Source organism: Ovis aries, chromosome 15 (genome assembly GCF_016772045.2).
Source record: "Ovis aries strain OAR_USU_Benz2616 breed Rambouillet chromosome 15, ARS-UI_Ramb_v3.0, whole genome shotgun sequence".
Classification (NCBI taxonomy): domain Eukaryota; kingdom Metazoa; phylum Chordata; class Mammalia; order Artiodactyla; family Bovidae; genus Ovis; species Ovis aries.
The window spans coordinates 80,968,849-80,993,870 of NC_056068.1; the positions used below are offsets into that span (position 1 = coordinate 80,968,849).

Sequence of the window (25,022 nt, forward strand, 5' to 3'; positions counted from 1 at the left end):
ATGTTTTGTTTTGTTTTGTTTTGTTTTTGCCCTCCAGGGAAAGGTCACTCTGTCTTCTGATAGTGTGAAATCAAATCATCTTCATCTTGTGAGAGATGAAACTGACTTGAAATGGAGTTACAAAATATTAAGGCTTTGTCTACCTCTGGTCCACTCCACTCTAGAGTTTAACCTTCTGGGGGTCCAGCCGAGAGCCTGGGATGTTTATTAATGTCCTTCCCGTGTCAAATTCTGAGCCCCATTGTTTATCTCATCAGCACCGTAAGTCTTTGAGGAAACTTTTTGCTGACTTACCTACCTCCACTGGAGTGGGAGGGCAGCCGGGAAACTAGTGCAAGCTTTAAGGCCCTGAAGAGCACAGAAAGAGCGGCCTCTGTCACGTAGGCCTTTGACTTGTCAGTCTGTCCCCTGCAGAAACCTACCAAGTCCTGAAGAATGAAAGTCTCTTTCCTACAAGTCAGCCAAGTGGCAGGTCCAGCTATAGCTTCTATGCTAGATGCAGCATCTTTGCAAAAGAAATGAGCATGGTCTCGGATATATGGTTGTGGTCACTGATTGGATGAGTGTGGTGTGTTTTTTTTTTTCGCCCCTTTCACTATTAGAAAAGGGGATCAGAAACATTTGAACTTACACAAAGAGACAACAGTATATGTTATTTAGTTTTGCCCCAAGAAACTGTATTAACACATTTTCCTTTTGTTAGTGAGAGAGTGCGGGTGATGTGTAATTCCCACAGACCATCATATCAGTCAGCTCTATCAATGATGGTTAGAAAGACCCTGACGCTGGGAGGGATTAGGGGCAGGAGGAGAAGGGACAACAGAGCATGAGATGGCTTGATGGCATCACTGACTCAATGGACGTGAGTTTGAGTGAACTCCGGGAGTTGGTGATGGACAGAGAGGCCTGGCATGCTGCAGTCCATGGGGTCACAAAGAGTTGGACACGACTGAGCGACTGAACTGAACTGAACTGATCAATGGTATCGTGCTAATCAAGCCAGAGGAGCTGAAGTAGTCACCACTTTAGAGGCCCTGGCTCACATGCATTTCAGATGCTGGGAGGTAATTCTATGAAGAACCTGCTAAATCAGGGGCACGCCAGGATGTCTCCTCTTTAAACAATGGTATATCCCACTGTACAGGAGGGGGCCACAGTGCCTCTGGTTCCTGGGGGTAGCATATTTTGCAGCTGGGTATACTGCTTCTGCCCATTTGTACAGTGACAAAATAGGCTGCCAGCTTTGAGTGGGACTTAGATTAGGGACAGGTTTTGCACAAGATGCAGTCTGTGGTGAAAACAGCGTTGCTACTTGGATGATCCAGCCGAGCTGACCCTGTGGTATTAGAAGTATCAGATGTGGAAGAAGATTCTGTGTGGAGTTCACAGCACTTGTGGGAGAGTCACAGTGCAGACCCCTGTGGCTCTGCAGCAAGGCCACGCCATTTTCAGTGGAAGGTGTAAGTTTTCAGAATAACACCTTCTGGTGTTCTAGTGGACCCTGGCTTAAATGGAGCACCTGATCGTGAGACGTCTTGTGACGATTCGTTCAGAACGGCCCGTTGTGTGGTGAGTTCTGCAGGTTTGCCAAGTCATAATTCAGGTGTGGCCAAAACCTCCCTCTTGTAATTTGGAAGTGGTGTACCCAGAGCTGAGCGTGAGCGAGAGAAAACATCACAAGTGAGCGGCATGGGCACCGTGGGGGGCATTCCTGCAGAGACATCCGTGGCCGCACTCCTGGAACCTGTGAAAAGGCAGAAACGTTACCTTGCCAACCAAGGTCCCTCCGATCAAAGCTTTGGTTTTTCTAGTAGTCATGTAGGGAGGTGAGAGTTGGACCATAAAGAAGGCTGAGTGCCAAAGAATTGAAGCTTTTAAACTGTGGCATTGAGGAAGACTCTTGAGAGTCCCTTGGACTACAAGGAGATCCAACCAGTCCATCCTAAAGGAGATCAGTCTTGGGTGTTCATTGGAAGGACTGATGTTGAAGCTGAAATTCCAATACTTTGGCCACCTGATGTGAAGAGCTGCCTCACTGGAAAAGACCCTGATGCTGGGAAAGATTGAGGGCAGGAGGAGAAGGGGACGACAGAGGATGAGATGGTTGGATGGCATCATCGACTCAATGGACATGAGTTTGAGTGAACTCCAGGAGATGGTGATGGGGTTGCAAGCTGAACTGATGAATATGTTATTTGGTAAATGGTAAATGTGAGGCATCTCTGATTGACCATTTTTAGCTTCTTAGCCTCCTGTTGGGCAAGACTGTTATAATGTATAAGTTCAAAAGTTTCCAAAGACCACCTTTCAGTTCAATAATTTGCTAAAAGATTAGTAGAGCTCAAAAAACCATTATGCTCACGCCATGTTTTATTACAGTGAAGGAATACAGACAAAAACCAGCAAATGAAAGCGGTTTAGTCTAGGCATGCACGGCTGGTTCAGCATCCAAAGCCTTGTCCATGTGATTCATCCCATGAGCTGACTAACGAGGGAAAGCCATATGATCGTAACAGCAGATGCAGTAAAAACCATTTGACAAAACCCAACACCCATTTGTAAAAACTGTCAGCCAACTAGACACAGAGGGCAATTTTCTCAAGTTGATAAAGAGTATCTACAAAAGTCCTATAGCCAATATCATACTTCATGGTGAGAAACCGGATGCTTTCCTGCCAAGATCAGACACAAGGCGAGGATGTTTGCTTTCCCCACATCTGCCCGACACACAAACCTTTCATCTCAGTTCGTGGCTTGCCTATTCATTCTTTTCCCTCTATCTCTCTCTTTCTTTAACCTCAAACATATTAATAGCTACAGTGAATGTAAATGGTTTAAGTGTATCAGTTAAAGGGCAGAGATTGCCAGAGTAGATTAAAACATAGCCTAGTTACAAACTGTCTTTAAAAACTCAGTTCAGATATAGCTTTAGAGGCAGACTGAAGAGAAAGAACGGGGGAAATATATGCATAATGAAGACACCGATAAAAGGAAAACATAAGTGCCCAGCTTAATACTAGATAAAGTCGACTTCAGATCAAAGAAAATCACCACTAACAGGGCTACTATATAACGATTAAAGGGCCAGTCCATCAAAAAACAAAGTAATCGTAAATGTGCAAAAGCATAAGCAACAAAGGGGCAACGTTTGTGACGTGAAGCCCGAGAGAACAAGAGGAAGAACAGGCAAAGTCGCAAGTCCAGCTAGACACTCCGGTTCGCCTTTTGCAAAAATGTATAGAACAACTATACGGACAATCAGCCTCAGAGAAGAAGAGCTAAATAAAGTCAGCAACCAATAGCACTTAATGAAAATTGGTAGAACACTCCACTCAACAGCAGAACACAGGCTCCATTTAAGCACCCGCAGAACATACCTCTGGTACCAGGCTTCGGCTTTTTCTACCTGGGAATTCCTCATTTAGTTGGTCAGGTGCTGTTTTTTTTTCTCTGATACTTCCAACTCCCCTTAAATTGTTACTGATATTTTCTAGTGAATTTCTGGATCTTTGCCTACCCAGACCATAGGAAAGTTCCCAGGGTCTTCATACTCCCGGTCTCATGACTGAAAGTAAAAATAGCTCGATACAAGTGCATACTCATTTTCATTCAGTTCTACTTTTTCCTTCCAGAACATTCTACCCTGTTTGTCTCACTCCCTTTCTTTCACACTGAGGCAGTTCCATGTTGCTATATGTCTTGCCTCTCATCACACCATCTCCTCATCATATAACATGTCACAGAACAATATGGGGTTTTATTTTGTCTTTTTTGCGGTTGTTGTTCTTGGTTTGATTTGGCTTTTTGTCCACTGAATTTTTGAATCTCAGTTTCCCCTCTGTTAAACATGTAACTGGGGCAAACTGCTCACATTCCCAAAACTGTGTCATTTATAAAATGGGAATAATAGTGACTCTTGGTGGATTGTGGTATCCTTAGCTCCTTTTCCTTTTGTCCTTCAAACTCTAAAATTCTTTAATGAGTGACGTTGATTGAGTTGGATTGGGAGACTGATCCTGGGGAAGAGGTTTACTGGAGACTCTGGGGGTGGCCTTGGGGAGATTTCTGGGCAAGGGGGCCAGCAGGGACAAAGCTCAGAGGCAGCCTCACATCTGGCGCTTTCAGAAGCCCGACGAAGAGTGTGCTTGGTATTTCTCGCTGACTTCATACTTAGGACCCAGTGAAGAGGGAGGTAAGGGAAGAGGGACGAAGAGATTTGGAAAGTACTAGTGATGGAAGAAAGGGCAGATATAATTCAACGGGGAGTAAGGAGCGGAGGGAACACAGACCTTCCGAAACAAAAGAGGTCATACGGTGTTTTGGCAGAAAACGATTATTTCAGAAAGTTTCTTAATCCCCATTTTAATTACAGAAACTGCTTTCATTTCTCCAGATCCTATCCTGGATCTTGATCATATGAATGCACTGTTTCATGTGGTTGCAGCTTTAGCAAAGCAAGTTTTGTGCTTTCTGGAAAGATTAATATGTAATCCTGATGTCAATCTAATCTTTTAGTCAGAACATATCCATTTTAGACGATTTCCACATTGACTGTTGATGACCAAAACAACCAAGTCTAACTTTTGCCTGTCCTGAGAAGGGTCCCATTCTCTGCAACCCCATGGGCTGAAGCCCGCCAGGCTCCTCTATCCACGGAATTCTCCAGGCAAGAAGACTGGAGTGGGCACCACCACCCCCCCCCACCCCCGCCCGCAGCGGATCTTCCCCACTCAGGGACTGAACCCGGTTGCAGGCAGATTCTTTCCCATCTGAGCCACCAGGGAAGCCCTGGAGTCTCATTATTTGCGTCACAGAAATTCTGCAAAATAAATCCATTTAACACATGCCTCCTTTATTTCAGTAAGGTAGTCTAGAGTGAAAGTGAAAGTCACTCAGTCGTGTCTAACTCTGCGAGACCCCGTGGACTATACAGTCTATGGAACTCTCCAGGCCAGAAAACTGGAGTGGGTAGCCCTTCCCTCCATCAGGGGATCTTTCCAACCCAGGGACTGAACCCAGGGCTCCCACACTGCAGGTGGATTTTTTACCATCTGAGCCACCAGGGAAGCCCAAGGTAGTCTAAGCAGGCCAGCTAACCCACATTTGCCCTCTGCACCGACAGGGTTAATCCATCATCTCTCCAATCTCTGCACGCCTTTGCAGGGGGTCTCAGCAGAGAGGCTGGTAAGTGCTGAGTCGCTCAGTCGTATCCGACTGTGTGGCCCTATGGACCGTAGGCCGCAGGCTCGTCTGTCCCCGGGGTCCTCCAGGCAGGAACACCGGGGCGGGCGGCGGGGCAGGGGCTGAGCCGTGGCCGGGCCGGCAGGCGCGCACTCGGCCAGCAGGGGGCGGGGGGCTCCGGGCCGCGGTGGGCCCGGGGGCGTGGCCCCGCGTCCTTGACGGACAGCGCAGGATGCCGGCGAAGATGCGGGAACACGGCCCCCGCGGCGACAGCGTGCAGACCGGGAGTGTGCCAGGCGCTGCGGGTCCCGGAGCTCGCGGTGCGGACAGCGATCACACTGCACTTTAAAAAAAAAGAAAGAAAGAAAAAATTCCCTTTCGAGGAGGGAGCCTGCCAAGTTGAGGATGCTGACAGCGGCGGTCCCGGGGCCGTGTCCTGGTGGGGGGCGGGGGTGTCGCTCCTTCGCGCCTCGGGACCGCGGAGCCCCTCGCAGGCGCGGTTTGCCCGGGCGCGGGGCTCGGGAGGGGCGGCTCCTCCCCGAGGCGGCGGCGCGAAGCCGCAGGGAGGGGGAGCTCTCGGCCCGCGCGGCGGGCGGGCGGGGGAGCGGCGGGGGCCGCGGGGCGGGGAGGAGGGCCCGGCCAGCCGCCCCGAGCGCCGCCGCCCGCCCGATCCCGCCGGCGCCCGGTGCAAGGGCTGGAGCCCCGGCCGCGCGCCCGTGTGCATGCGGCCCCGCGACCCCGCGGGGCGCGCGATCGGAGCCCGGCGGCCGGGATCTCGGGGCCCCAGCGGACGCGCGGCGGCGGCGCGGCCCGCGGCCCGGGGCTGAGGCGGCCGGGGGCGCGGGGTGCGCGGCCGGGGCCCGCGGGCGGCCGGGCGCGCCATGCTCCTGGCCTCGGCCGTGGTGGTCTGGGAATGGCTGAACGAGCACGGGCGCTGGCGGCCCTACAGCCCCGCCGTGAGCCACCACATCGAGGCGGCGGTGCGCGCCGGCCCGCGCGCCGGCGGCAGCGTGGTGCTGGGCCAGGTGGACCGCCGGCTCGCGCCCTACATCATCGACCTGCACTCCATGAACCAGTTTCGCCAGGACACGGGTGAGCCGGCCGTCCCCGCCCAGCGCGCACCCTCGCTCGCCGGGGTCCCCTCCAGACCTCCGGGTCCCCCACAGGCTGCCGAGGAGGGGGCGCGGTGCGCCCCCGCCCAGCGATCCTCTCGTACCTGCTGCAATAAACGTCCGTGCAGATCTGGTTAGGCCGGCCGACTTTTACCCTCGCCCCTAAGAAAGCCCTTCACGTCCCCCTCTCTTTAAACGCTCGGTACCCCAAGTCCGCTCTTGTAGGAACCGAGGGGCCGTGCCAGCATCCCGGCCAGTGGGCAAGACTACCTGCCCGCCTTCGCCAGCATCACGTGGGCTGAGCCTTCGTTGCCTCGGGCACCCTGGGGCCTGCCACCCGCTCCCTCGGTTGCCCACCTCGCCGCCTCGGCCCTTCCTGGGGGCATGCGGTCTCCCCAGCCGCGTCCTGGGGGTGGGCACCGGGCGCGCGGGAGGGTGGAGATGCGCGGGAGGCCGGCGCTGTAGTCGATCCTGCGAAGGGACAGGCCTCCCCGGAGAGACCGGTGGACCGGGGGCTGTCAGGGCCGGACACGCCCTGGCGGCCGCTGGGCGGTGAGCGCCTCTGCTCCGGCGCTCCGAGGGTGGAAGCAACAGGCCCGCGCAGATGGACGGGGGACGGGGAGGCCTGCCGCTCCGGAATGCCAGCGGGGAAGCCGAGCGTGTTTGTCCCTGGGGGCGGAGGCGGCCGGGGCTGCGCATTCCTGCAAGGAAACTGTCCCCAGCTTCCTCGCACAAAGGCCCCGAGGGGGACACATTGAGCTCCCATCTACTGGTGAGCAGTAAGTCGCGGCTGTGGCCACCACCAACCCGGCTTCCCAGCCCCAGTGAGGATGGCAATCAGGGTGCCCGGTCCTTGGCGTGAGGGTGGGGAAGCTGGGGACACCTGCCTCTCTTCGAGGCCCCCGGCCGGGGCTCAGCTGGTCTGGGACGCATCTATCCCTGAAGAGCCTCTTCAGGGAGGCGGTGTTTCTGGGGGGAGTTTCTGGAATTCTGGCTGGGCTTTCCCCACGAGGGTGAGAGCTTGGTTCAGTTCAGCTGCTCAGTCATGTCCCACTCTTTGCCACCCCGTGGACTTCAGCTCCCCAGGCCTCCCTGACTGAGGAGCCCCCGGAAAGGCAGGTGTGGGGGAGGAGGGGCCGGAGAGGGGCCGGGAGAGTCCCAGAGGGCCGGACAACAGCTGCCCGAGCAGGGCATGTCCGCCCGCCTTGGAAAGCCCCCACGGCCTGAGCGCTAATTAGGATGGTCATGGGAAAGGGGTGTCTTTCCACCCCCCTGTCTTCATCTGTAGCCACGACTCCCAACAAGCTCCCTGCCAAGGATTTTGCAGGCATTCGCCTATTGAGGGAAGCCTTCTGGGGAAAGGATTCCAGAAGTGTTAGCATCTGGGGGGGCTTCAGCCTTGGTGAGAGAGGGGGGAAGGTGGAGCTGAGAGAGACTGGGGGAGGAGGGGCTAAAGAGGGAAGTGGGGAGAATAGGGCAGAGGACAGTGGGGAGATTGGGGCAGAGGACAGTGGGGAGACTGGGGCAGAGGGAAGTGGGGAGACTGGGGCAGAGGATCGTGCGGCCTGGGGATGGGGAGACGGGGAGAAGTTAACTGTGGACTTAGGGTAGCGGTTGGAAAGGTCTATCCCTGTCAGTGGGTCCAGAGCGAGGCTGACAGTCAAGCCACCTAGCAACAGGGAACTCCAGTCCTGCTCAGAATTCATGGACAGGGGTTAGCTGTTCAGTTGTCATTGTTGAGCCTTTTGCAACCCATGGACTGTAGTCCGCCAGGCTCCTCTGTCCATGGGATTTTCCAGGCAAGAATACTGGAGTGGGTTGCCTTGGCCTCCTCCAGGGGATCTTCCTGACCCAGGGATCAAACTTGTGTCTTGGTTCCTTACCGCTGAGCCACCAGGGAGGCCTATGAGCTGTCCTATTTCAGATTAAATCTCAGCTGCAGGTGGAGGGACACCTTAGCGACATAGAGGTCCCAGGCCTGGTCCCACGTTTGGAAAGGAGGAAAGCTTACTCAGTGTTCAGGGATGTCTGTAGTGGGCCTGGTACAGGTCCTTGGTACAGAAGTGAAGTCTGGAGGAGACCCGGTGGAAGGACACACCCTCCTCCCCAGGTCTGACCACTCTTCCTGAGAACCAGCTGACCACTGCCTGGGGGTGGGCAGGGACCTGGGGGCTGGGGCGCCCCACAGGTTAGGCCTGAGCTGGCCCTGGAGCCTTGGTCTAACTGCCTCGGGGGACTTGTCCGGCTGCTCTCTTCCTTTTAGAGACTGTTTTGCTTTCACCCGCTCATGCTAAGGGTCGGCTGGCCAACCCATCCTCTGCAGCAGACCATCCTCCGCGCCAGACCCAGTGCAGAAGGCCCTGGGCTGGATTCCCGGGAGTGCTGGGTCTGTCAGGGAGCTGGCCAAAGCAGAACAGCATCTCGGGGTGTCTGCAGCCCCCCCGCCTCTGTCTTCCCCACCAACAGACACACAGTTCTTCTCCATATAGCTCATGCATGAAGCCGTGACAAGGTAGGGACTGGAACCCACTGGCTCCCGGGCAACCTCGGCCAAGCCCCAGCGATGTCTAATTAAAGCACCCACCATCCCCAAGCCACAGTTTGAAGCTGGGAACCAGAAACATCTCCATAAACAAAGGGGAGCTGGAAGCCCCTTGCCCAGAGGCGATTCCTCTTTCTTTTTTTTTTTTTTTTTTTTTCTGTTGTTGTTGCCTCCACTCTGTGGGGACGTTTCCTGACACGGGAGCTTTGTTTTTTTCAGAAGTTGCCTGCCTTGCTGCCAAGTAAGTCCTCAGCGTCTCCAGTCCCCCAGCTCCAGCCTCATCCAGTCTGTCTCCAGGGAGATGGCTAGGGGGTCGCAGACACCTCGCCCGCCTCTGTTTGCCCTGGGCCCCTCTCCTCCCAGACTCTGAGCTTACTTGCATTCAGTGTCATTCTTCCTCGAGGTGAAGGGAGAAGGAGGAAACAGACAGGGGGGTGGAGGTGAAGGAGTCTTGCCTGCTTCCCAAAGCCTTGGCTGGGTCCTCTCTGCCCCTGACCATTCGCCTTGACCAGGCTGACCTGTTGTAGGGCAGCGGCAGGAACTTCACCCCCTGTATCTTCCAGCATCACTGTCCCCTGTTCCCCTGTATGTTTCAGCGGACCGGATCATTACCATTGAGTCCCTTGACTGCTTAAGCGTCATTCTCATCTGTAGAATGAAGGGCAGCCTTAAGGTTCTTTCTGGCTCCCTGCCTCCCATCATGCAGGTCAGTGGGTGGATGAGTCTGAAGCCTGCACCACTGAAGATGCTGAGAGAAGTAACAGGGTGTGAGGGAGGATTCCTTCCAGCTCAGTTTTCCAGGCGACATCAGTCTCTTTTATGTCTTTAACACAGTGAGAAAGGTCAGATGGAGCGTGAGTCAAGGGAGCTGATTTTAGGCCCACTCCCCCGCGACATTCCCCGCCGTGTGTGAGCACAGGAGTGCTGGGGGTGAGCGTCATGACCACAGGGTGCTGCGGTGTGGGGCCGGCAGCAGGCACCCGGTGTGCAGTTCCTGGTTCCATCCTCCATGGTCCTCTTATGAAGGACCCGCTGTTCTGGTTTCGTAGTAAAGGAAGCAATTTGGAAAAGTTGAAGTTGCCCAGAGTTTTACAGCAAGTGCACGACAGAGCTGAGGTTCCCAGTCAAGTGCGCGTGCCCTGCCTCCTCTGGGGAACGCTTGCGGACCTCTTGCTTCACGCAGGCCCCGTCCCAGGCCCAGGGGACGTTGCAACAGCAAACCGTCCACGTCCTCGCCCTCGTGGAACGTTCGAGTGCGGATGAGGGCCGCTGGTCCAAGAAGCCTGGAACGTCCTGAGCACAGAACCACAGAGATGTGGATGAAATGCCCTGGGATCCTAGGGTCATTCCTGGAAGGCGTTGTCTCTCATTTCCCAGGAGCCAACAACTTGGGTGGTGTTTTGGGGTGTCAGCATCTGAGTTGCCAGGGAAACCTTTCATTTCTCTCTCTTTCTTCCTGCTTAGTCTGTGAAATCCTTTATCCCTGTCTTTCCATCACTGCACCTTGGGACCCAGTGGATTTTCTCCGATCATCTTGTTCAGGGTCTATAGACAGGTCCAGGACTACAGACAGGTCCAGGACCCGCCCGTTCCTCATGGAGCAGTCTCTGAAAATCTTCAGAGAACGCAACGCCACCATCCCTCTTGTCCCCCACCTTTGGTGCGGAGGTCCACCTCCTGTTTTTAACTTGCCCTCCGAGGCTGAACTGAACACAGCATCTTTCCCTCCAAAAGCCAGCTCTTCCTTGTGACACCTCTCTGCTTGGTGAATGGCATCACCATCTTATGGCCTGCCCATAATCGAAGCCTCAGGAGTCTTTGACCCGTTTCAGCTTTGCGTTTGGATGTCTCATCTATACGGACATGTGGGATTTGAAAGTTGAGCAGTCACGATGAACACGGCAGGGGCTCACGTGTAGGTTTCTGGGCCCGGCCCCCGGCCAGGCTGACCGTCGGTGACTCATCTGTTCCCCCAGGAGACTCAGAAGCCGATGACCCTGGATGACTTAGAAAGCATTCAGCTACTCAGGCTCACGCCCTGCCCGGTGCCCCTCTGTAGGGTCTGTGGTCCGCCACCTGCTTTTCATTTCTGCTCCCAGCACCCTCTCCCACCTCCATGCCTTCACCACCTCCCACGCCGCTGCCCCCCCACCATCGGCCCGGCCCCAGTACCCAATAAACAGAGCAGCTCTGGTGTCACTGTGCTTCCCCAGGGGCTCAGCGGTAAAGAACCCCCTTACCCATGCAGGAGACACAGGAGATGCAGGTTCAATCCCTGGGTCTGGAAGATCCCCTGGAGGAGGGCATGGCAACCCACTCCAATATTCTTGCCTGGAGAACCTCACAGACAGAGGAGCCTGGTGGGCTATGGTCCGTGGGGTAGCAAAGAGTCAGACTCGACTGAAGCGAGTTAGCGTGGACACACCCGGGCCATCACTTCTCTGTGTCACGAGCCTCAGTGGTTCCTCGAGACCTGTAAATAAAAGCCCTCACGGCCCAGCGTTTCCGACCATCTGTGCCCTGCCTCTCACACGCCCTTCCAGGTTTAGCTTGCTCTCTGCCCATATTTTCCCCTAGGCCGGCCAGACAGGCAAGCCTTTCATTCAGACATTCCCTGGGACCCACACCCCCTCCCCGACGGCAGCAGCTTGCTTCTCCTGAGCTGCCCTGCTTCGGCCTTGTCACCTCCTGAGATTCCCCCTCTCCCCCAGGCCCTAGGCTCTTTGTCATGCTCTCCACCTCTTGAAATGTTCTCCAAGTGCTTATTACCTCATGTGTTCCATGGATAAGTACAGAGCTCCTAGGACATGCCCGGCATGGGGGCCGCAGCTGTGAGCAAACTCCTGGATACCCACTCTGTGAGACCGGGAGTCCCATGGATTAGAGTGATGTTCATCAGATGAGTCATACAAAGAAGTGTGTGACTACACCTCCAGATCAGTGTTAAAAATAATAATAATAGGAGCAGGAATTTGAGCCAGTTGGACGGCCCAGAGAGGTTTCCTTGAGAAAATGAACTGAGATCTGAAGGATGGGCACCTAAGAGGGTGCCAGAGGCCGGTGAGGCGGAAGTGTGGGCAGAGAGTATCAGGGTGTGTGGAGGCCACAGAGGGGCGGCTGGAGCGGCTCTCGGTCTTGACTTCGAGGTAGTCGTGCCCGGGACCGGAGCTCCCAGGGCGTGTGGTTTCCTGTTAACACTGCCCTGCTGGCAGCCTTCTCCGGGCAGCCTGTGTCTCGTAACTTCCTTGCCTGGTTTTAAACTCCAGGCGCTCGAGGAGCACATGAATCGCCCTTCCTCACAGCCGCTGATACACACTCAGCAACATCTGTGATCAGATGCCAGCGTCCCCAGAGGTGTGTCTTCCACGCACCGCGACGCGTCTCTGGCATCCGCGCTGCATTAGCCGCTGGAGGGCAGGGAGCTCTGCGGAAGCATCTCCGCCTCCGCGCGAGGCGGTGTGTGAAAGAGGCTGGGATGCTGGTACCCAGCAGACGGAAGGCGCCCTGCTTCCCCAGGCTCCCTGAGGGTGGTGCCCGGGCCGGGAGGGCACGTCCAGAAATGGGTGACAAATGGCACAGGAGCCTAACGGTAAGGAACATTTCAGCAGATGAAAACGGCAAAGAAGGGCGTCCCCAGAGGCCAGCCCTGGTGACTAGGAGGCGTGGGGGAGGCACTGGCGAGGGAGCAAGCAGGTGGGGAAACGAGGCTGGACCAAGGGGCTGATGCGGCCGGAAGCTCCGCCGTTGGATCCCAAGGCTGCGACTTTGTCCCCCAGCGAGCTGGCTCCTCAGGGGGGAACCGGGGGAATGACGGGGGCCTCCTGGGTGCCCCTTCTCCCTCCTCTCCCGCGCCCCCCCGCGTCCCCCAGCAGAGCTCCCGGGCCTGAATAAGGGGCTTGTTCTGTCTCTCCCTCCAGCCTCTGCATATTGATGTTCTGGGTCATTAAGGGGCTTGCAGACGGGGCGGGAGGGCGGGTGACGACCTGGCAAAGGCCTCAATAGTCACTGTTCCTTTTCTTCCCCCTTTGAATGGCATTCTGTCCCCGGTCTTGGTATCTCCTTCTGGCTTGGAGGAGGGGATGGGTCAGGGGCCAGCGGAGGGGAGCCTTTTCCCACCGCTCTGATGGAGCCTAAGCTGACAGATGCAGAGATTCCAGCATCCTAGGAGCTCTCCCAGTCTCCCCCTCCTGCCCCGAGCCAGGCATCCTCCGCCTTGAGCTTAATACCCATGAAATGAGCCTGGGTTGGGCATGGGTCTGCATTCAGGGTTCCGGGAGGTAGAGGAGAAAGAGGCAAGTTACAGGCTTAGTTTTCCCCACCAGCCCTGAAGATTCATCTCTGCTCTAACTGATCGCCTGCAATAACCTGGATCTCTCCCCTGCCCTTGCCACCCCCTACCCACCCACCCTGAGACGATCCAGACTGAGACTCTCCTACCTTTTGTTTTAGAATTGCAGGACCTCTTTTTATTATTATTCAGGAAGCAGGCAGAGTTATCTAAGGTTGAAGAACATGATCTTTGCTCACACACATCTGGATTCCAATTCTTGAAGTGTATTTCTACACTTTGTCTCATTGGGCACTATAAATGAGACCACTCTTGTGGCTCAGATGGTAAAAATCCTCCTGCAATGCAGGAACCCGGGTTCGATCCCTGGGGTGGGAAGATCCCCTGGAGAAGCCAACGGCAACCCACTCCAGTATTCTTGCCAGGAGAATTCCATGTACAGAGGAGCCTAGTGGGCTACAAAGTGTCAGACAGGACTGAGCGAGCAGCACTTTCACTTTCATGCCAACTTTGGGTTTCCTGGTGGGTCAGCGCGTAAAGAATCCGCCTGCCAGTGCGGGAGATGTAAGAGACGCAGTTTCAGTTCTTGGGTTGGGAAGATCTCCTGGAGAAGGAAATGGCAACCCACTCCAGTATTCTTGCCTGGAAAATCCCATGGACAAAGGAGCCTGGTGGGCTACAGTCCATGAGGTTGCAAAGAGTCAGACACAACTTTTGACTAAACAGCAACTAAACAGCCACAACCCTATCTTTAGGAAGGTTGAGCTTCTTGAATAAAAGATGTTAGATAAATAGAAAGTTATTCTTAGGATCGCTATTACTGTTGTTGATATAAGATTTAATGCTGGGAAATATGAGAGAGTTCTCCCACCCTGATCTTTTATTTTTTTACCACACCCATAAAAGTCCAGAATGCCAGCTCCATCACCACCTGGGCAGGCTTCCTGGGTGGGGACAGAGTCTTCCTGCGTTCTCTAGGGTTCCCTGACCTGTGTTCTTTTCCTCTTAGCCCTCGGGGGCTTAGGCCTTTAGAGAGTCAGGGAAGAAGAGAGATTATTTAAGAGCACCTGCTATGTGTCAAAGGTGTTATGCCTTAGTGCAAAGGACAGGGCGCTTGAGAAACCCAGGACTTGGCACAAATACATACATGTTGAGTGAGAGAGCAACATTTAATTATGGCAAAAACTTTGCAAAGGAGCTATTATCGTATTTCTCCTGGGGAGAAAAGGAGGTTGTGGGCTGTTATATTAAGCAAACGAATGTGGCTGCAATCTAAATTAGGGTCTTCGGGCTCCAAACCAGCCAGTGCTCTTTGGGGTGCCCTGCAGCGTCATCCACATCCTTCCCTTGCAGCTCATCAGCTTCCCACCCTGCCCCCCACCCCAGCCCGCAGCCCTGAGCCCTCCCGGTTCACGGCGACTTTAAAACGGCAGGAAGGAGCCTCCTTCGAAGCCGAGGCAGCCAAGGGCCGGCCCCGCGGTAGACTCGCTTACCGCGAGCCTCCTAAGGCAGCACCCCTGGGTTCCAGCCCTGGGTGCCGCTGACAGCCTCCTCCGGCCCTCTCCGGCAGGGACCCTCCGGCCCGTCCGGCGCAACTACTACGACGCGGCCTCTGCGCCCGGGCAGGGCGTGGTGTGGGAGTGGGAGAGCGACCGCGGCTCCTGGACGCCCTACGACATGGACGTGGGCATCGCCATCCAACGCGCCTTCGAGACGCAGCGGCCCTGCATCGACCTGAGCCCCGTCGGCTTCGGCTACGTCATTGACTTCGGCACCATGGGCCAGATCAACCGGCAGACGCAGCGCCAGCGCCGCGTGCGCCGCCGCCTGGACCTGGTCTACCCGCTGGCCACGGGCGCCGCGGGCCGCGCCGCGTCCTGGCCGGCCGCCCCCGGGGCCGCCGCCGCCGCCGCCGCGGGGCCGCGCGCGCCGCCCTGCTCCTGCCCGCAGTGCGTCCTGGTGAGGAGCGTCAAGGCCGCGGCGCCGCCCGCCCCAGCCGCCCGCAGGAGCGCCGCCCCGCCCGCGGCCGTCAAGGGGCCGCCGGCCCAGGGCCCCGGGGCCACGCCGCCCGACAGCGCGGGCGCCGGCCAGGGCCCCGGGAAGCCGGCCCCGTCGTCGCAGGCGATCCGGAGACAAGCCTCCCCCGCGGCGGCAGGGGCGGGCCCCGCGGGCTGCCCCGCCAGCCCCCCGGGGGCCACCGGCAAGGCCGGCCGTGTGGCCCTGGCGACCTTGGATCGGACCAGCCTGCAGCGACTGGCCCTGGCCCAGTCCCGGGTGCTGATCGCCTCTGGGTAAGTGCTTCTGCGGCGACACCCTAGAGCGCTTCCGGAGCCCCGGGCCTCAGACCTGAGGATCGCCTGAGCCAGAGAGGACCCAGGGGCTGCTCTGGCTTAAGCTCCTCCTCGGCTTCTCCAGACCCTCTGGTTGCAGGGGGAAGGCCCGCAGTGGTGTGGTGGTGTGGTGCGGAGGGGAGCCTTTTGGTCTGTGGGGTCCCGGCAGGTCTGAATTCTGAAGGAGACGTTGCCTCTTACTAGGAGCAAGAAATGGCAACCCAGTCGTGCTCTTGCCTAGAGGATCCCTTGGACGGAGGAGCCTGCTGGGCTGCCGTCTATGGGGTCGCACAGAGTGGGACACGACGGACATGAATTAGCATGCCTGCATGGTTTGGAGAAGGAAATGGCAACCCACTCCAGCATTCCCGCCTGGAGAATCCCAGGGACAGGGGAGCCGGGTGGGCTGCCATCCATGGGGTCACACAGAGTCGGACACGACTGAAGCGACCTAGCAGCAGCAGCAGCAGCAGCCCTGTGCTAGGAGCCGTTCCCTAACACTGTAGAGTCCTGACTTGCTCATCTGTAAACCCGGCCGTGGTGTCAGGGTTGCAGTGAGGACTGTACCTGCCAAGAAGGAGCAGACACCACTCGTGGGCTCCCCCACCTACTAGTTTGCAGGCCTCATCGCTTTTCTTAATCCTTGCAAGTCTGCAAAGCACGTGTTTTTGGTCCCATTTTACCTTGGAAGACCCGGGAGGCTCACTCGCTCCACGGTGCGTATCTGGTTATCAGCAGAGACGATAACCTAAAGTTTAAGTCCCAGACTCCTTCCGACCGTGCCACGCTGCCTCCCTGGCAGTCGCACACCAAGCACAGGTGTCCCGTGAGAGTTACTCCCTCGCCTCCAGGGACTCCAGACTGGAATAACAGCCCACGTTTAGTAAGTGCTTACTGTGGGGTTTCCCTGGTGGCTCAGATGGTGAAGAATCCGCCTGCCCTGCAGGAGCCTCAGGTTTGATCCCTGGGTTGGGAAGACCCTCTGGAAGAGGGCGTGGCAACCCACTCCGGTATTCTTGCCTGGAGAAGCCCATGGACAGAGGAGCCTGGTGGGCTACAGTTCTTGGGGTCTCGAACAGTCGGGCACGACTGAGCGACTTCGCTCTCACACGCTTCCTCTTACGTATGCCAGACGCTTCCGGGCTCGGTGTCAGTCATTCCCGTGACACTTGTCCGTTCTGTTATCCCTGTGTCCCATCAACCTTCTTAGTCTTCCTGATCATAAAGTCAGAGAGACCCAGGTCCACATGGTACCCACTGCCTTTGGCTGCTGGCCACGGATTTCATGTGAGATTGGGCCTCTCGTACCTGCCAGTCTTGCCTTTCTCTGTAGGAGCCTGACCCGGCGGTCGGCCCTAGCCGCAGATATTCAGGAAGGCTTAGAGTTAGGGTGGACACCCGCTTGCGAAGATCGGGCTGCCAGGAGGAGGATCTCTGCACCGGGGGGCTCGGCCCTGGGCAGAGAGAAGACGAGGGGATGCTGAGGACTGGGAGGTGGCCCAGCGTACCCCTGCCTCTGCTGCTGGGCGAGCTCTAGACTCTCTGCACTTCCGCGGTCCTGCCTGTGTGGACTGGGGTAGCAGGCTTGCCCTGCCCCCCACCCCGAGTCAACGTGTAACCCTCAGCGAGGAGAGGGCGCTCCTTAACAGCTGCCCAGATGCCCTCGCCAGCAGGGACCCATTCCAAGTGTCAGACACAGGGAGCGCTGCACACTCCACGTGTTACAGAGTCAGGGCTGGGGCCCAGGTCTTTGTCCCTTCGTCCGATCAGTGCTCTCTTGGTGAAAGCCCAGCTCCTCACTGTATTCAAAGGCGAGTTATAAACAAACGGTCAGATGCCGGTCAGGTGCCATGGCTTTTCCTATGACCTCCTCTGGGCCTGCAGGGGTGTCTGGCAGAGGGATGGGACCCGGCGAGATGCTGCTGGTCCTGTCTCCACGCTGGCGTAAGGCAGCCTCCTGGGGCCCCTCGCAGGAGTTCCTGGTGCATGCCACCGTGGGAGAGGGACGCTCCTGTGGAGGTAAGAGATCACCCTCTAGAAGCTTCAGCACCTGCGCTGGGACCCAGGTTTCTGGCTGTGCAACTCGGGGCACGCTGTGCACCATCCGTCTTCAGTTTATCCATCTGTAAAATGGGGTAGGAATGGTTCCTTGCTTATAGGATTTGCCATGGGGATTATAGGGGGTTTTCAAGTTTTTCACCATAATGCTGGGCACGTGATAAGAATTTGGTCACAGGCTGCTATTATGATTACTATGAACTGTCTGAGCGAGGCGGACAGTTGCTGCCTGTGGTTGCTGAAGTCAGATCTAAGCTGACTCCACCGCTTCATTTCTGGTGCCCTAGGCAAAAGCCGAGTGACCTCCTTGCCGTGAGAGGGTAAGGAAGCCCAGATCGCCTTACATCTCAGCTTCTATCTCTCTGCTTTAGCATCTGCAGGGCTGATGGAATCTGAGCGACCCAGGAGGGCGGAGTTCCGGGCAGTTCAATTTGGAAAGGGCTATAGAAAGTGGCTGGTTTTCTCTGCTGTCTCCCCAACAGCGTTGGCCCCTCCGCAGCGCTCTCCGTCTCCCAGCCCCTGCCTCTCAGCCTCTCCCCACCCCCTCACCCCCGCGGCCACTTAATGAGCATGTCGATTCCCTTTGTCTGCCTCTGCCATCGACCTGCTGTCTTCCAGCGGCCCCGGCCCCTCCCCTCTCTGCCCGTGACCTCTCCCAGCAACTTCCCCCCGGAAAAGAGGAAGACCCGGCAGGGTGGGAGGGGTGCCCTGGAGAGAAGGGTCTGGGGGAACGAAAGACCCTGTGAATTATTCAGAGACGCGAGCGGCGGTTTCTAAAGAGGGGGGAGCTGTGCCCCCGAGGGCGGGAGTCCCCCTCTTTTCCAGATGCAGGCGGCTCCGTCTCCAGCGAGACCTCAGTCGCTGGAGAGACAAGAACGCGGTTCTGCTGACCACCCCTGGGCTGGCTCAGAACCCCCGAAGAAACATTGCCTCTCCCAGTGGCATCTACAGAGGGGCTCTCCCCTCAACAACCCCTCCTTCCCCACCACCCTGCCACTCCTCTCTCCGTTTTGTACTCTCGAGACTGAAATTAAAACGTGCACCCGGAGCACGCAGGCCGGAGTGTCTGCCGACTGGCCGACAGAGGGTCGGGTCCTGCAGCTTTGGCTGAGCCACGCTTCCTGGAGGAGGTGGATGGATGCTCGCCGCCCTTTGTCTGTCCTGCTGATTTCTAGACAAAGGGCTCAAGCGCCTAGAACCCGGGGGCCCCAACGGGGTGTGACTGGTGTGGACCCTGGAGGCTGCTCTCCTGGGTTTTCACCTCCACCAGGAACACTGCTGGAGGGTGATCAGGTGTTTCCAGCTCCACAGTCTGCCCAGCACTCAGCTTGATGCTTAACCCTTGACCGCCTCAAGAATCTGAGAAAACTGGGATATTAAGCGAGGAGGGGGAAAGGCTTCCCTGGTGGCTCGGCTGGCAAAGGGTCTGCCTGCCATGCAGGTGACCTGTGTTCGATCCCTGGGTCGGGAAGATCCCCTGGAGGAGGAAATGGCAACCTACTCCAGAATTCTTGCCTGGAGAATGCGGGGCCTGGTGGACTGCAGCCCCTGGGGTCACAGAGTCCAATGCGACTGAGTGAGTAAACCACCCATCAGGCAGGAAAAGGCTCTCTCTGGATCCCGCTTCCTCTTACCCTGGGAGGCAAGAATGCAAACCATCACCCAGATTCGCATAGGGCTGGGCTGTTTACAGAAGATGTGACCCAGATCCGCATTCCTCCCGGGGACTGAGATTTGGGGCGCCCTGTGTACTGCCACGGTAGCGCAGACGTGGCTGAGGCTGGCAGAGAGACTGTGGGGTTCTCAGAAAGGCCCCGCGGGGTCGGCCTAGAAGCCAGGCCTCCCGACCCCCTGGCAGGCCCTTCCCCTGGACGCTTCTGCATTTCACAAGCACGTACCCCCTCCCCAGCCCTGCTCCCAGCGTCCAGTGCCGCCAACAAGCCCTTCCACCTCTCCTGCCGTCCAGCAGTGGTAGGGACGCCCACCAGTCTGCCAGCATTCGAGGGCACACCCTCCCTGTCTCTCCAGACCCTCCCCCCAGCCCCCAGTTCTCAGGCCACCCTGGGCATGCCCTCTGGGGAGGTTGGACTATTTCCTCCTTCACCAGACCAGGTAAACCTGCTGGTCCAGTTTGTGGGAACAAAGGTGGCTTTTGTCCTGCAGATTGCAGCTGCTTATCAGAGTGGGGGCCTCAGAGGTGGTGAAAGGGGTAGGCAGGTGCAGGGCTGGGCCGTGCCTGCCGTCCCCAGTGGGCATCCAGGGAACAGGCACTCGGGCACCTCCTGGAGAGGCTGGAGGGGAACCAGACCCGGTGCGGAACCCAGCAGGGAGACTGCCCCCAAGGTGGGGTCGTCAGATTCTGGGGTGGAGAATCATCAGGACGTCTCTCCCGGCAGCCTTTCAGTCGTGAAAGGCTCAGTCATGTCCGACTCTTTGTGACCCCATGAATCACAGCACGCCAGGCCTCCCTGTCCATCACCAGCTCCTGGAGTTCACCCAAACCCATGTCCATTGAGTTGGTGATGCCATCCAACCATCTCATCCTCTGTCATCCCCTTATCTTCCTGCCCCCAATCCCTCCCAGCATCAGGGTCTTTTCCACTGAATCAGCTCTTTGCATCAGGTGGCCAGAGTATTGGAGTTTCAGCTTCAGCATCAGTCTTTCCACTGAACACCCAGGACTGATCTCCTTTAGGATGGATGGGTTGGATCTCCTTGCAGTCCAAGGGACTCTCAAGAGTCTTCTCCAGCACCACAGTTCAGAAGCATCAATTCTTTGGCTCTCAGCTTTCTTTATAGTCCAACTCTCACATCCATACATGACCATTGGAAAAACCATAGCCTTGACTAGATGGACCTTTGTTGGCCAAGTAATGTCTGTGCTTTTTAATATGCAGCCTCCTACCTAAGACTTTCACAGTTTTACAGATAAGGAAATAGAGGCTCAATAAAGTTGACGGACATTGTTACTGGTGGGCTTCCCAGGTGGTGCTGGTGGTAAAGAACCTGCCTGCCAGTGCAGGAGACGTAACAGTCGTGGGTTTCATCCCTGTGTAGGGAGGATCCCCTGGAGGAGGGCATGGCAACCCACTCCAGGATTCTTGCGTGGAGAGTCCTGTGGATAGAGGAGCCTGGAGGGCTGCAGTGCATGGGGTCACAGAGAGCCTGACACGCCTGAGGTGACAGCACGTGTGCGTGATCCTGGTGGGGTTGGGTCTTGAACCTGGCTTTTCTGACTCCCACCTGCTGTACCACACCTGGCCGTGTGGGCAGGTTACAGAGTCCGGAATCAAGTTGGTTCCTCTTTTTCTTGGTGACTTTCTTCTTCACTTTTTTTTTCTTTAATGTTTGGTTATTTGGCTGCACTGGTGGTTGCAGCCCTCAGCATCTTCTCTCTGCAGCATGTGGAATATTCATCTGTAGCATGTGGGGTCTAGTTCCCGGACCAGGGATCGAACCCAGGCCTCCTTCACTGGGAGCTCAGGGTCTTAGCCACTGGACCACCAGGAAAGTCCCCTTTATGACTTTCTTTCATGTTGAATTCAGCTTCCTCCCCCACCACCACCCAATCAGCATTTGATTCATCTTGAGGCCGGTTTCTGAGGACAAGTGGCCTTCGGTGGAGGCCACTCCACTGTGGAGATACAGACACTCCCGCGTCTGTTATTCGCACATCGTCTCACAAGCCTGGTGCACGGTCACCATCCCCCGGAGGAGACAGAGGCCCCAGAGGACTCTGCATGGCGGAGGGCACGCCCATCCTCCCGGCGCGTGGGGTTCAGACGCACCAGGGCCCAGCCTGCAGGTGCCGTTCTAGCCTCACCTCTCTGGGGGGTGCTTATTCCCCAGGCTCGCAGCTTCACGCTTTCTGTCTGCAGCATGGGGGAGTGGTAAGGACCGCACAGACCCAGGAGCATACGTCGTGAATGGCTGAGATCGTGGACTCCAGAGCCAGATGAGCGGGCTTCAAACCCTTCGCTGTGTGACCTCCCTGAAGCTAGCTTACCCTCTCTGCACCCCAGGGCCCCTGCCTGTGAAAACGGAGTTCATGACAGTCACACCTCTCAGATAGGTCGTTGCAAGGGTTGAGTGGATGTGTCTATTCTGAGCATTCAGAATGGTGTCTGGGATCAGGCGGGCTGGACTCGTTAGTGATTTCTGCACCGGATGAAAGGCTGTGTGGGCCACCGCTGTGTCCCCAGCATCCGGCAGTGTCCAGCACCAAGGGGGGCTCTATAGGGATGGACAACGAAGCGCGTGAATGAACAGTAAGCCAGCAAAATGCTCTTTCCCCGCTCCCCTGCTTTCCCAGCACCCCCTCTCGCCCCTCCCCCAAAGCAGAACTGCTGGCTTCTCGGCGGTCTGTGACCCGGGCCATCAGGATCTCCAGCCCTCGTCCCCCTCTCCAAGCCCAGCTGCAGAGGCCTGGGTGGCCGGGGATGGTGCAAGACCGAGCCTCACGCGCCCCGTATTTTTGTCCTCAGCCCCGTGGGACGCCCTGACTTTCCCAGGCAGCGGGGCTGTCTTGTCTCCAGCCTGGCTCGAGTTGCTGGGGAGAAGGACAAGGAAGGAGACTCTGCTTGCCGTCTGTGTTTCTCTGAGTAAAGAGGTGGCAGCTGTTAGAGCAATGGTTTCCGCCTGTTGGGCTGGGGGTGGGCGCCCTCTGCCCACCTCTCAGCCGAAGCTCCTCAAAGTGCAAATGCTCGCGCCCTGCAGCTGGCGCTTCTGATTCAGGCAAGGGGCTTTCTCTTCCAGAAGCTTCTGAGGTGACTTCCAGAAGCTTCTGTGGGTTTGAACTTGCTGCTTTTTTTAAATTTCATTGCTTCCACTGATATTCATGAAATGCCTCTAAGTGTCAGGCTCTGAATGAGACAGCAGTGTTTGTCCTGATAGAGCGTAGATTTCAAGAGGGGAAATAAGAAGTAACAATTTAGTTTAAAAGGCCTTAAGTGGGACATCCCTGGTGGCCCAGTGGTTAGGACCTCACTGCCGGGGTCCCAGGCTCAATCCCTGGTCGGGGACCTAAGGTCCTGCAGGTCGGCCAGTGTGGGCAAAAAGCAAAAAGGAAGAGAACTTGGCGTCTCAGGGTGGGGTGGAGGGGTGGGTAGCCGTGTTAAGTGAGATGGCCGCAGGGACATCGCCGAGTCGGGGACGTCAGAGCCCAGACTGAAGGGTCTGTAGCAGGGAGCCGAGCGGGGGTCAGGTGGAAAAACACTTCAGGCAGACGGAACCGCAAGTGCAAAAGCCCTGAGGCTGGGGTGTACCCGGCCTGCAGCGGAACGGCGACATCACGAGAGGCAATGAGTGACTCGGGGCAGACCAGGGAGCTGGCGGGGGCTGCTCGGGAGGGCTGTTCAGTGGCTCTGCAGGGTGGGACAGGCCTCGCTGGGAATCTGAGGGAGCCCTGGGCCGTTCTGAGCTGTGAGGTTCTGAGCAGAGCTGTAACATGCTCTGCTGGGGTTTGAAGGGCTCCGTTCTGGCTGTGGGCTGACTGCGGCTTTAGTAGGAGCAAGTGGCTCCTGTAACAGGGGAGCCCCTCTGTGGGCGACGTTCTGAGGCACCCAGCACTGTGGCCCTTTTTCCCGCTTGTCGGAAGCGTGACGTGTCTGCTCTGTGCTTCCGCAGGGTGCCCACTGTCCCCGTGAAGAACCTGAGTGGGTCCAGCCCCGTCAACCCTGCTCTGGCAGGTAAGGAAGCCCCGGCTGAAGGGAGAAAAGGGAGAGACTAGGAGGCCCTTTGGGATGGACGCGTAAGCACTAAGTGTAGTGAAATCGCTCAGTCGTGTCCGATGCTTTGCAACCCCGTGGACTGTACGGTCCGTGCTGGTCTATGATAAATGGACAAGTAGCAAGGACCTGCTGCAGAGCTCAGCGGACTCAGCTCAGTGTCGTGTCAGCCCGGGCGGGAGGGCAGTTTGTGGCGGGATGGATGCCTGGAAACGTGGTTCTCCCGAGACTGTCGCCACATTGCTCATCCGCTGAACCCCAATACAAAATGAAAAGCTTAAAAATAAACAAAAAGGAATTAAAAACAAGAAGAGCAAAAGCAACAGGTGTCATGGACGTTTGTAAAAAGAGAGAGAATCCTGGTGGTGACTGACACAAACGAGGACCTCAGAGGGTGGACGGGAAGGGCAGGAACAGTTTGGGTGAAGTGATTGCAAAACGCAGAGCTCACTGTTGAGAAGAGGGGAAAGGAGGCTAAGAGGATCCTCAGAGGCCAAGAGGATCAGCGTGGAGAAGGGGCAAGCAGGTTACCGGGGAGGGAGAGGGTGGAGCGGGTTACTGGGAGGGGAGTGTGGAGCGGGCTGGGGCTGACCCTCCGCCCTCCTCCCTGGCGCCCTTGTCTTCCAGGAATCACTGGGATCCTCATGAGCGCGGCAGGGCTGCCCGTGTGTCTCACCCGGCCACCAAAGCTGGTCCTTCACCCACCCCCCGTCAGCAAGAGTGAAATAAAATCCATCCCCGGGGTTTCCAACACAAGCCGCAAGACCACCAAGAAGCAAGCCAAGAAAGGTATCAGCCTCCTTGTCAAAAGGAGTCCTGGGAGGGTGGGGGTGGGTCATCGACTAGGCTCCCAGCCCAGCTCTGTCTCCACCTCTGAGGGTCTCGCCCGTGCCTTCTGTGCCTCGGGTTCTGCATCTGCTAAATGGGCTAACTAATCCCCACCCTGAGGATTACAGTAAAGTGGAGAGGTTTGGATCTGATGGAGCCCCTTTGAGAAACAGAGAAGTTCAGGGCAACAGTACAGGCACGTAAAGATACAGCGTGTGACACAAAGAATACGGCAGAGAGATGGAGCGCTCCGGCATGGGAGCCTGAACAGCCTGGATTCAGACCCCAACTCTGTCCCCTGCAAGTCACGAGACCCCAGCCTGCCTTAGTTTTCTCCCCTTTACAACAGACACAGCCGGTACCCAGCAGGTGTGTCCTGGAAGGCAGTGGAGGTCGCCACTTTCCGTGTCCCTCGGGATGCTCCAGAAGCTCTGGCTGCTAGACCCTCCTTCAAGAGCTCATACCCCTCCTCACAGTCCCGCAGCTAAGAGGTCAATACCTGTGCCTACCTGGGCCCCAAGGGCCCAGCCTGACCTCTGTGGCTGCTCTCTCTAGCTCTGGGGTGTGTGTGTGTGTGTGTGTGTGTGTGTGTGTGTGTGTGTGTGTGTGTTTAGTGGCTAAGTCATGTCCAACTCTTTATGGCCCCGTGGACTGTAGCCCGCCAGGCTCCTCTGTCCAGGGGATTCTCCAGGCAGGAATCCTGGAGTGGGTTGCCATTTCCTCCTCCAGGGGATCTTCCCGACCCAGGCATTGAGCCTGCATCTCCTGCCTTGGCAGGCAAATTCTTAACCACTGACCATCTGGGAAACCTCTGGTCTCTAGTATCATTTCTAAAGGATTCGACCGTCAGCCGTAAGCCCTTCCCTTTCAAACTGGAGACGTTCCAGTAGGATCATATGCATGCTATAGCTTAGCTCAGCGAGCAAGAGGCTCTCGGCCGCCAGAAGCTTAATTCTT

General features: G+C 56.8%; 2 protein-coding genes across 4 annotated transcripts in view; one reads left to right on the forward strand and one right to left on the reverse strand.

Moving 5' to 3' along the window:
• Positions 1 to 4,831: 4,831 nt before the first annotated feature.
• LOC121816730 (synapsin-1-like) lies at positions 4,832 to 11,619 on the reverse strand. 3 transcript variants are annotated; one of them, XR_006056441.2, is made up of 2 exons: positions 6,398 to 8,957; positions 4,832 to 5,524 (listed from the first exon to the last, which is right to left on the reverse strand). XR_006056441.2 is itself a non-coding variant. In XM_060399591.1 (2 exons), the coding sequence occupies exons 1-2, from the start codon at positions 11,077 to 11,079 to the stop codon at positions 5,133 to 5,135; spliced, it is 396 nt and encodes a 131-aa protein (XP_060255574.1). In that variant the 5' UTR covers positions 11,080 to 11,619; the 3' UTR covers positions 4,832 to 5,132. The 3 variants fall into 3 exon arrangements, 2 of the variants coding, with proteins under 2 accessions (XP_060255574.1, XP_042089525.1); XM_060399591.1 differs by lacking the exon at positions 6,398 to 8,957 and adding an exon at positions 11,076 to 11,619; XM_042233591.2 differs by having other exon boundaries at positions 6,651 to 8,957.
• Positions 6,024 to 25,022, forward strand: part of DTX4 (deltex E3 ubiquitin ligase 4) — a 41,178-nt gene continuing 22,179 nt past the window's right edge. Inside the window, exons 1-4 of the mRNA XM_042233590.2 lie at positions 6,024 to 6,273; positions 14,694 to 15,414; positions 23,137 to 23,198; positions 23,865 to 24,026. Coding sequence (XP_042089524.1) covers positions 6,063 to 6,273; positions 14,694 to 15,414; positions 23,137 to 23,198; positions 23,865 to 24,026 — 1,156 coding nt within the window. The 5' untranslated portion in view covers positions 6,024 to 6,062. The remainder of the gene's footprint in view (positions 6,274 to 14,693; positions 15,415 to 23,136; positions 23,199 to 23,864; positions 24,027 to 25,022) is intronic.

Coding starts and splice junctions, on each gene's coding strand:
- LOC121816730 (XM_042233591.2), bottom strand. CDS start 7,059: ATGGGAGCTCAATGTGTCCCCCTCGGGGCCTTTGTGCGAGGAAGCTGG. Junction 5,525..6,650: donor GGAAGGGCCGAGGCGGCGAG/GTGGGCAACCGA, acceptor TTTTTTTTAAAG/TGCAGTGTGATCGCTGTCCG.